Raw genomic sequence first — 10,382 nt, 5'->3', positions numbered from 1 at the left:
TAAGAGGCTTTATGCTTCAGAGAGCAAGAAAAATCACAGAATATGGTCCTAACTAAGTGCCTAAAGGATTGTTTAAAATATTGTTAGACTGTCTGATGAAATAAAGGCTTTCTACAAGAATTCAGTGTGTACTCAGAAAGAGTCAGTGTTGTCAAATACTAAATTTGAACTCATTCAGTTATTTACATTTACTATGATAACAACTATGATTATATAAATGGATTGAAGCTCTGGAGTGAAACATCCATCCCACGCCTTTGCTTGGTCTTATTACTCCAGCCACTTTCTCTACAGCAATTGCTTGCAGGGTTTTTTTTCCTACCTCATATTGCTCCTTTTGTCCCGTACAGCCTGCAGTGGGAGGCTGCAGAAACTGCAGGCTTATTTCAGATCAGCAGCCAGGTTCCTTTTCTTGTGGAGCCGGTGTGATTGAAAACACCTAATTCTGCACAGCCTCCCTGCTCACAGATCACTGAGAGGGTTCTCTTTCAAAATATTGTCACTCAATATTTATGCAGCGCTTACATGAATAGTGCCTATTCCGCTCTTCAGTCATGCGCCTGCTGCTGTCATTTTGCACAGCAAACGGGGATGCTCCTGAGGCTGGCAGAGGCTTTCCCTGCCTTCTCCTGGCTGCTCCTTCCAGAGCTAGGCATGGGAGGGCAGGGACCCATTTCCAGCTGCAGGAACGCAGCACTGAGCTCCAGCACCCCCTTGCTGGGTGCTCCTCAGCAAGGAGAGCTTTGTTGGCAGAGGAGAAACGACGAAAAACACGGCTCTGTTCTCCCTCCAGATGCCCTTTGCTGACGGTGTGCTTTGATCTCAGATTAGGAGAGCATGTTTAAAATTTAGTGATGCTAAAACTGGACTGGGCTTAAAGCTGCTACTCTCCTCCCAGCAGGAACCAGCAGGAGCCCCTGGCATCCAGCCCACACTGGCCAAAAAGGTTTGCTTTTCCTCCACCCCACATCTCTGCCAGGGAGCTACGAGAGCAATTAGAGGAGTCAGGCTGGGAGGGGGGTGTGTTTATTCCTCCAGATTTTTTTCTTCTGTTTCCAATTTCTTTAGTTTCTCTTTTCATCTCTCTCCTTTCACTCTTGGCTTTTTGCCTTCAGGCCATTTTCCTGCTGATCCACGAGGGAAGGAAGGTGAAGAGCAAAACCAGCACACACAAAATCACCTCCCAAATCTGAAAGCCACAGAGAGCCTGTGTCTGTGCTGTGTGAGAGAGAGGTCTGTGCATCTGACACAGCAGGGGAGAGAAAGGGGATGGGAAAAGCAGAAAGAAAACAAGATAAACACTCTCCTAGTGCCAGGATCTGGAGAGAAGCCTTGGGGACGATTTGGGATTAAATGCTGACAGCAGGGGATGCAAACTGCAGGCAGATGGAGCTCAGCTCCTAAATCACCTAGCCACACTTCAGAACATTCACCTCCTCATCAGTCTGAGAACCTCGGACAAAAGCATTGCTTATCCTGTGGTGTGAAGTTGGAAAACAGTCAGCATGAGGAACTGGCACTCGGGGCTTGTTCTTCACCTTTCCTTGAGCCACCACTCCTCTTGCTCCTCCCGGCACCTCTGCTAGGGAGCAGCACACACAGATCCAGCTCTGCTCTGCTCCAGCCTCTGCAGGGGGTGAGGGTGAGCCATGGCTTTGAGACTGCATCCAGGCAGCTGGCATCTGCTCGAAGCCTACATCTATGGTAGCTGTGAAATGCAGAAACCCAAAGAATGAGCAGTGCCATTGATCATTGCTGGCATGTAAACATTCTACTGTGGTCAGCTGCAATAGACAGGCTCCTAGACTGGGTCAAGCTTTTGCCATTTCACAAGTCAAAAATGTGATATTTAGGTTATCTTGGACCTGTCACAACAGACACAAAATCCTATTAAATTATGCTTGTTGAGAGAGAGAGAGAGAGAGAGAACCCATGTGAGCTATTAAGAAAAAAATAAAAGCAGATATAAATAAAGATAGAGGCAGAGAATAGTAGATCCTATAATGTGTGCAATTTCATCTTTTGTACAATAGACACAGCTTCTTTCTTTCCTCAGACTGGAAGGCTAGGCATGACAACCATCTCATCAACAGCAGCATATAATAACATCTCCTTGCTATTAATATGCAAATTGAAATGCACACACTGATTAAAAACATATTAGACAAAGGCTATTGTCAAAGATCTATGAGAACACCATGAGGCTCGATTAGCAAGCAGCGAGCCACGAAGGGGATGCTGCTTAAACTGTTCTCTTTCAAGCCCTGGCATGGCAAATCCAGCTCGTGCCATCAAGGCAGGCAAGCTGCTACCATCACTACTGCAGCACCACTTCAGCGTGGCTCTCACCCCACCTGCCCTGGGGGAGCAGCCCAGCTCTTGCAGCCCCCCAGGGGCCAGCTGGAGCCAGGACTAGGTGGGGGTCAGCTCCAGGACCAGGGGGCTGTGGGTGTGGGAGGGGAGCCAGGAGAGGCTGGCTGGGGCGATGACGGACTCCAGTGCATTTGGTGGCCCTCTGGCACGGAGAGACATCCAAGGGAACTGTTTAGCCTCAGCTGCTCACGTTCAGCCCTGTGCCTTTAGCAAAACCACAGCCTGCAACCCCTCTGTTAAAGGACGTGAAATGAGGTCCTGGCAAGGGTACAAGCCAGCTGCACTCGGAGATGATTTTGAGTTGTACTGGCAGGATTATGACATGAACAAAGGTGCTGGGAAAATGAGGAAATGATATAGAGAAGGAATTTTATAGTTTGCTTTAGCTCTCCTGTGACTGAGGGTACAAGTAATAAGTAAGAAAGAGCTATAAAAGTGTATTACATTGCTCAGTCCTGAAGAGTTCTGCAGCTGCCTCCTGGCCCAGCACTTGAAAGCCGGAACATACATAGCAAAGATAAACATCACTAGGTCAATAGGAATAGCTCCATCATCCATATTCTGACACTGAAAATAGAATTAGACTAGAAAATTTATCCTCAAGTCTTGAAATCAAGTTCAGTGCAGTAATATAAGTGGGGAACACATTGGAAAGTCAATGGCTATTTGCTCTTTCTTAATGTTATGAATATTGAACAACCAAATTGGGTCCTTCCCATCTCACACTACATCAGCGGCGGAGGTTCCCAATCACTGGTGGGAGAGGACTTCCAGCTGGCCACACACTGCAGGAGCTCAGAGAAACCCAGAGAAGTGTGGCAAGCTGCTAGCATAGCCAGGAGGAGGAATACGGACTTTTGCATACATAATTTGAAGATTATGGAAGGTGGTTTTAAAGGTCAGGACTTGCTAATTAAGTTGATGCAAGAGGAACTTAACAAAGAAAGTACCACTTACATACCAGAAGTATTCTTCTCCCATGATTAATTTCTTTGTATTAAGTGGAGTGTCTCAGGGCAGAGTCACTTTATACACTGTTGCCATAGAGCTTTATTGCCTTAGCACAGGAAGCCAGTTAAAAAACATGTATTATTTGTGCTGTAATATGTCTGCGCATTAAACACTACAGAAAGGTAGCGTCTTGCCTTCTGAAACATAACCTGCAGTCTTGCATCAGAGCCTGGAGAAGTGTACTAGCATGTGCTACAAAACTTGAACAGAACACATCTACAAGACTACAGCTCTGGTGTTTGAAATCACACTTCCAGCTGCCACCCAGTGCCTGCAGTGCTCCAGTTAGCACGGGCTCCTTAGAAATGCGTGTGTGGCAAGACACAACCAGACTGACAATTATTGAGATGTATTTTCCTTACAGACTGTCTTGCACAGAATTTTAAGCTGGGTAACTTTGATCAGAACAAAATTAACTTTTGTAACGTATAGATGTGCTGCATGGAAAATGCAGCCTGTGTTGTTTTAACAAAGAAATTATAAGCAAGTGTTCTTCACCCTTCAATTTAAACTAACCTTCAGGGATGCAAGGGTTTCACTGTATCCATTTTCAAAGCTCTCCAACATATCTGCACACAGCGTTTAAGCCTGGGATGGTATACTGGTCTCAACATCAGAGAAGAGCATGCAATCTGGAGGCATTTCTGTAGGGATCACTGACTTCTCACTAGGAGATTTGTCTTTTTATGCCTTGCTTTGAAGGCCTAATGAACTTAGGAAAAGCAAGAGATTAAAAGGATTTAGGGACCAAAGCCTGATTGACTGGACCAGGACAACGCTGGCAACAGAAGCAAATATTGTGCTGCCCTGGTTACCCTGGCCTGAAGCAGGGCAGCAGAGGGGGTGGCAGGGTGTCTAGCACTCACCTCGCATGCCTCTTGCTCGCTGGGATGTGGTGGTGTGGGACATGGCATTGCAGTCCTCACCGCCTCTCCTCCTGCGCTCCCACCTACCTTCACACCACCCTTGCAGCGTCTCAGGACAAACCATCTATCGCAAAGCTGCCAGAGTGGCATAAAATGTTGCTTTTCTAAATTAGATACCGGTCTCCCACCTTTGGTCATTCTCTAAGACCAGACAAGCCACCAGCTCCAGGCTGGGCAGGACAGCAGGGGAAAAGGATTCGTGTGCTGGCCGTAGGGTCTGAGTTCAACCCAGCTCACTGCAGCAGAAGCAGAGCTGTCTATACACATGCCTAGGGAAAGAAATTGTGTTTGTGCTGTAATTAATTTGCTGCAATTAGCTTGTAGTGATTACCTGAGCACACAAGTTAGAGGATGCTTTTTTCTCCTTGCAAAATTGCCTCTGCAGCAGCCTAAGTGCAACCTGGAGGAAGGAGCACATGTTGCAGGAAGAATCTGGGGGGAAGGAGGCTCATAGGAGTCAGGCTGCACATGCCTGAATGATGTGTCCTATTTCTGTGCATCAGCCTCTCTGTAAAGAGGTGGCTTAGCTTCAGAAACACCATCTCATATTATTACCCAGAACACAATAAATGAAACAGCCCCATAGCTATGAAACCTAAGGAGATGCTTATTCATCTGTGAACAACCCGTTCTCTTCCACACATGAAAGGCATTGATGCAAGTGTACAAATTAATCATATAGAGCTTCTTTAGGACTTTTTACCATCCCCAGAGAGTAAACAATTAGATTCTGCAGTGCATCTGACCCTCCCCTTTGTATGGCCGAAGACAGAAATGCATGGGTCATTCCCAGGGGCCGGCTCCACAGCGAGCAGAGCTCCAGGCAGTCCCCAGGATGAGCAAAGGTCCCTCACGCTGCTCATTCTTGTGCTGTGCTTGGATCCCCCAGTGAGTTAGAGAGATGCTGCTGGCTGGAGGAGCATGGCATGCTGCAGCGCAGGGGACAGCTCGGATGTGCAGGCACCTCCCTGCACACCACGAGCTTTCTAACAGGAGAAAGCTGTAGGTGTGGGAGCCTCTCAGTGCAACTGCAATGCAGCACGCACAAAAACAATGCAAGTATTACATATACGGGCATATGCAAGTACAGGCACACAAATAACATGTAATATGTTTTAAAAACACAACATGAAATCAGCAGGAGTCAGTGAAGAGGTGAGAGCAGTGAAGGGACAGGTTTTAGCGATGAACTCTCTGAGTCCTCTGTAACACAATCATTTTCCTCCACTAGACATTCTCCTGACTATTATGTCCAAAGAAGTGAAGGGAAAAATCACATCAGACAGACTGTAAACTAGAGGAATTCGTAACTGACTTCAGTTGTCCCTTTTGTAAGCAGAGGATATTCTTCAAGCACATCACAGCATCCTGTGCACTTATTTGCAGAAAACCTCAGCACCTCCTCGGCACTTCCCTGACTCCTAAGGGCTGAGGAGCCACGAGCTGAGCCTGTGCCCACTGTTCTCGTGGGTGAGATGATCGAAGCCACCACCTGCTGCTGCTTGCCACGTGCTGAGCAGGGAGAAAGCTTAACAAGCCTTAAATGCTAATTTCAAATAAGACTGGTGCTTCTCTACATCTTTCACAAAGCCACTCAGGCTAAACTAAACTAAGCACAAACAAAACATAACAGGAAAGATTTTCAAAGCAGATAAAGACATTTAGGCAAAATTTAAAATTCCTCATGAATTTTGTGTTAATCAGCTATGAAGATAACCAATGGATCACTCCATTCTGTCAAGTTAATTAGCCCAGCTGTCATACACACATAGCATGTCCTCTGATTTAATGCCAAATGAAAATAAAGCACTGAACATTAAGTATATTTGCAAATGGATTTCATACGGAAAAATAAACAAATAAAAATAAATAAATAATAATAATAATAAAAAAAAAAAAAACCACAATGCAAATTCAAAAAAGTCTCTTTTCTTCTCAGACTAGTAGGGGTCTCTTTAGTCTTCATTGCTGGCAGGCAAAATAATGTGGGCTTCTGTGGAGCAACATCTACTATTGATTTTCTTCCTGATTTAGGAGAATTATTTTCCTTCTCTCCCAGAGATTTGCAAAGAGTCTTTTCAAAATAAATCTGTTGAGTTTGGGCTTTTAATCACCTTTTCAAGGTATAAGAATCGTTTTCACCAACAAAAATAGGTTTGTTTTCATTAAAGGTTACCCTGGTAGCGAGGTAGTGAGGGATTTCAGAGTCCCAGGTGAGACAGTGATTAAAAAGCCAGTTGCACAGCAAAATCCTAAGAAAGCAAAGCAGAGCAGCTTTCCCTGGCTCTGCTTCCTGCAGCGGCTGTCACGGGGCTGCAGCAGAAACGCTGTGCCACTGGCTGCAGCAGTGCAGATCAGCAGGCCCCAGCAGAGGAACTTCTTCCCGCGGTGGGGAGAGGCACAAAGAACAGAGCCTTGTCAGCAGCAGTGAGACTATTTCTTGTTCCTGCGGCACCACAAGGTCCCCTCCATGAGAAGTCTGCTCTTCATCCCACAGGCTCAGTTACACCTAGAGTTACTCGTAGCTACACAGTCTTACAGGTACCAGTGCAGGTTTCAGGACAATTACCGCTTAGCATGTGCTGCCTTGTGACTTAATGACTTTAAATATTGCATTTGCTACAAATATGGTTGAGCATAAGTTTACATGGAAGCTGCCTTGATTTTACTTGCACATCAGCCACTCAGATCTGTTCTGCTGTATAATCCCTTTGGGTGGTGCTTCACTCAAACTGAGACCAAAATTAAGGCGACAAGCAGTGCCTACAGCATCCTCTGCTACCGAGCTCACTAACTTACAGGCAACTGTATTACAAACATACAACAATAAGAATAACACTGTAAACAGGCCAATGACATTTGCATCATAACTGCAGGTTTCCAAGTGACATGCCCAACTGTCTCTCATCTGAAACAAACAGCACTGCTCAACACCAGAATGCAGAGCAATACACTTTTTCTTTGCTTTGGTTTATTAATGTGCAGAGAAGCGGATGGAGGACACAGATTAATCACCTATGGATGATTTGTTCACTTGGCAGAAAATTCACAAACCTGCAGGCCACTGTGGTGAGCTGTGGATTAAATTAGAAGTTTCCCGATGCAGAACCAGCAGTGGCGGGTCACTGCTCTTCCATGAGATGCTGGAATTCTGTTAAATGAACTGATGGATCCATAGACATCACTGCTCGCTTCCAGACGCAAGACAGCCTCTGGTTGAGTGTGCACAAAAAGGAAATGTCAGAGCCTGTTATTTCAGAGATGCAGAAGCAGGGAAATGGCCACAGTCTCAGAAGAATTGTGCTACTACACATACAAACCAACCAGACTGCTCTTTAAAGAGGTGGTGCTTAATCTCTATCAGCATTCACAAGATAGGTTTGCTGCATGCAAAGTGCACTAACCGAGTTGGTGTAACACAGGCCACAGCGAGGTTTGTTTTGCATTCCTTGTAGGACCTACTTGAAATTTGATCTTGTTTCTTACAGTTCTTTGCATTGCAATGGGCTAGGTAAGAAATCCAGTCTCCTCCTGCTGACCACAGTAGAAAACCTAAAATCATAGTGAGCTCCCTCATTTCCAGTGCATAGAGTTACTTACATATCAGCTCACCCCAAAGCCAGGGACGAATTCATACCCTTCTCATCAACGAGCACTGAAGTGCTACAGACTGGGACCCAGCTGGGATCTGCACGGCGTTCCTCTTGGACATTCAAGGCTGTTGATTTTTTTCCCTTCAAATCCTCTGAGGCTTTTTCCTCCCTGTTAGCAAGGAGCCAGTCCCTGTCGCAGGGCGCTGGCTGCGCAGTGCTTGGACCAGGGTCCCGCGCACAGCGGAGCAGAGCCTGGCCTGGAGGGCTTTCCTGAGCAGCCGGCAGTGGGAGGCATTCCTGAAGGGTCTGCAAGGCGTGCAGCTCCTACGGCTGGCTCCTGCCTTAGTGCAAAGCTCGCTGCACAGCTGCGCTCACCCTGGCGCAGCCCCAGCTCCCGTGCAGCGAGGGCAGCTCCAGGGACAGGCACAGGTCAGGTGCAGGTTGGCCTCCGTGTCCTGAACGCAGCCTCCTCGCCAGCCTCGTGCCCTGCTGCCTCCCTGCATGTGCGGTGGGCAAAGCGCGTGCAGCAGGGGCTGCGCCACGAGCGCCAGGCTGTAGCCGTGCATTAAAAGTTGGTAAAGCAGATGGCTCCCGTCTAGCCTCTAGGAATCCTACCAGCAGGAAAAGGATCCTACTCTTTCATTTTAGTTTTCTTTGTTCAGTGAACCATTTGTTTCTCTGAAGACAAAGAGGAAAGGAAAACATTCATCCGTTACACAATCCCTGCGATTCATTTTTGGCTGTCTACGTGTTGACACAAACCATTCTGGAGAAGGTGAAGAAAGCATGTTTATTTCTGGTTGAAGACTGATTACATCACTACTGTGGATAACGTAATAGAATAATTTCATACTCTCAGAAGAAATCTAGGAATAAATATGAAAAAGTAAAATATTTTCTTTCCACTGTCTCTGACGATGAGTGATGATTAGGTGTTGTATTTACAGGATAGTTATCATACTCTAGACTCTGTGCTGAATAAATATTATCTTGAAAGGGTAAAAAAATCCATTGAAATATTTTAACTCACCACAAAATTAAAAAAAATCCATGTATTTGTCCAAAGCGAAGGTTAGTTACATGTTAATTACCGAATCCCCACGGGATCATTGTCCAAGAAAAGTATCCTCTCTTCTCGCTACGCAGTTCCTCCCCGCAGAAGAAGTCTCAGTGCTTTTCCTTGTTTCGACTGTGAACTACTACTGGTTCTTCAGGCTGCAACACAGGAACGGAGCAGAAGTCACTCTCACCCTTGTTATTTCTGGCTTGGGGCGAAGTCCCCATGCTCCTCACCTGTATCTGCCACAGGAGCCTCTCACTGACACCCCCCCCCCCCCCCCCAGCAGACCGGACCCTGCCCCATGCCACCACCTCAGCTCTTTTAATGTGAGAGATGAGGAAAGCTCAGTTCTAAAAAAACATATAGGCACACTTTTTCTGCCTAAAACATTTGAAATTTTAAGCACAGAGCATAAGCATGGATATCATGAAAGAAAAGTGCTGTAACAACTTGAAAAAAGGGCGCTTTCTTTGAATCCTCAGTTTAAGAGGCCAGCAGAGCCTGCAAGACTTGCCTTGTTTATGAGCTGGCACATTCTCGGCCAACGAGTTCCTCGTTCAGCAGCCATGGGTGAGGCCAGATTTACACGTTGAGAAATCAGGCTGCTAATGCTTTACATGAAAATAATTAATCTGTACAGCAGACAGCATGGAACAAAGTTGCACCAGTAATTCTGTGGCTTTCAAATTACGATCAAAACAGCAGATATCAGAGAGATCTTTATTTTCACTTACTTTAAAGGAAAGGGAGACAATTTAATCCTGTAATGAGAGAAAGTATTACACACTTGCTCTTTATAGGCAGTGTAATTATTCAGCTGCTCTCCAGAATCACCAAAATAATGACAAATTAAAATGCCTTTCAATTCCATCCACCTTTTATAACTATTCATCTTCTGGAGTTATTATCACTCCAAAGGATTCTTTATATTTTAGGCAGCAGCCACTATACATTACAGAAAGCACATGGAAAATGGTACTGCTACCAATAAAAGTTGCAGTCATCAAGGTAAGAAAAAAAAATCATTCTACTTTGCTGTGAAGCACATGATACAACTCAAGTATTTAATATAATTTTCTGAAATTCTTGAAATTTATTGGAAATGTTTTCCCAGCCTGGTGAGACAGGACATCACTGCACTGCTTCTATGTGCATGCTTGCCACATCAAACACCACAGCAAGGAACGTGTCAGCCACAACAGGCTGTAAATATTTGTTTACACTTTCTTAAATAGATTGGAAAAAATATGGAAATGCAATCACAGTGAAGAGTGACATTTGTCCAGGCATGATATTTACAATGTTTTGATTAGCTCCGATTTCTGAATAGCCAAGCAGTTTATGTTAATAAATACCCTATTCCAATTAGACATCTGTGTTCTGAATCAGAAAAAAAAAAAAATACTCGCAGGCACTAAG

At 45.3% G+C, this 10,382-nt stretch overlaps 1 protein-coding gene across 6 annotated transcripts in view; it reads right to left on the bottom strand.

Moving 5' to 3' along the window:
- Positions 1–265: 265 nt before the first annotated feature.
- ZMAT4 (zinc finger matrin-type 4) overlaps positions 266–10,382 on the bottom strand; it is a 93,728-nt gene continuing 83,611 nt past the window's right edge. For 2 of the 6 annotated variants that reach the window (XM_082779488.1, XM_082779487.1), the window contains exon 7: positions 266–9,118. In XM_082779488.1, the coding sequence (XP_082635614.1) occupies positions 9,103–9,118 (16 nt within the window). In that variant the 3' untranslated portion in view covers positions 266–9,102. The remainder of the gene's footprint in view (positions 9,119–10,382) is intronic. The other 4 variants (XR_014319075.1, XR_014319076.1, XR_014319077.1 and 1 more) reach the window with 4 other exon arrangements.

This window comes from Aythya marila (assembly GCF_965140915.1).
Source record: "Aythya marila genome assembly, chromosome: 26".
In the NCBI taxonomy this organism is placed as follows: Eukaryota; Metazoa; Chordata; class Aves; order Anseriformes; family Anatidae; genus Aythya; species Aythya marila.
Note: the sequence above shows the minus strand (reverse complement) of the source record. Positions and strands in the feature narration are given on the sequence as shown.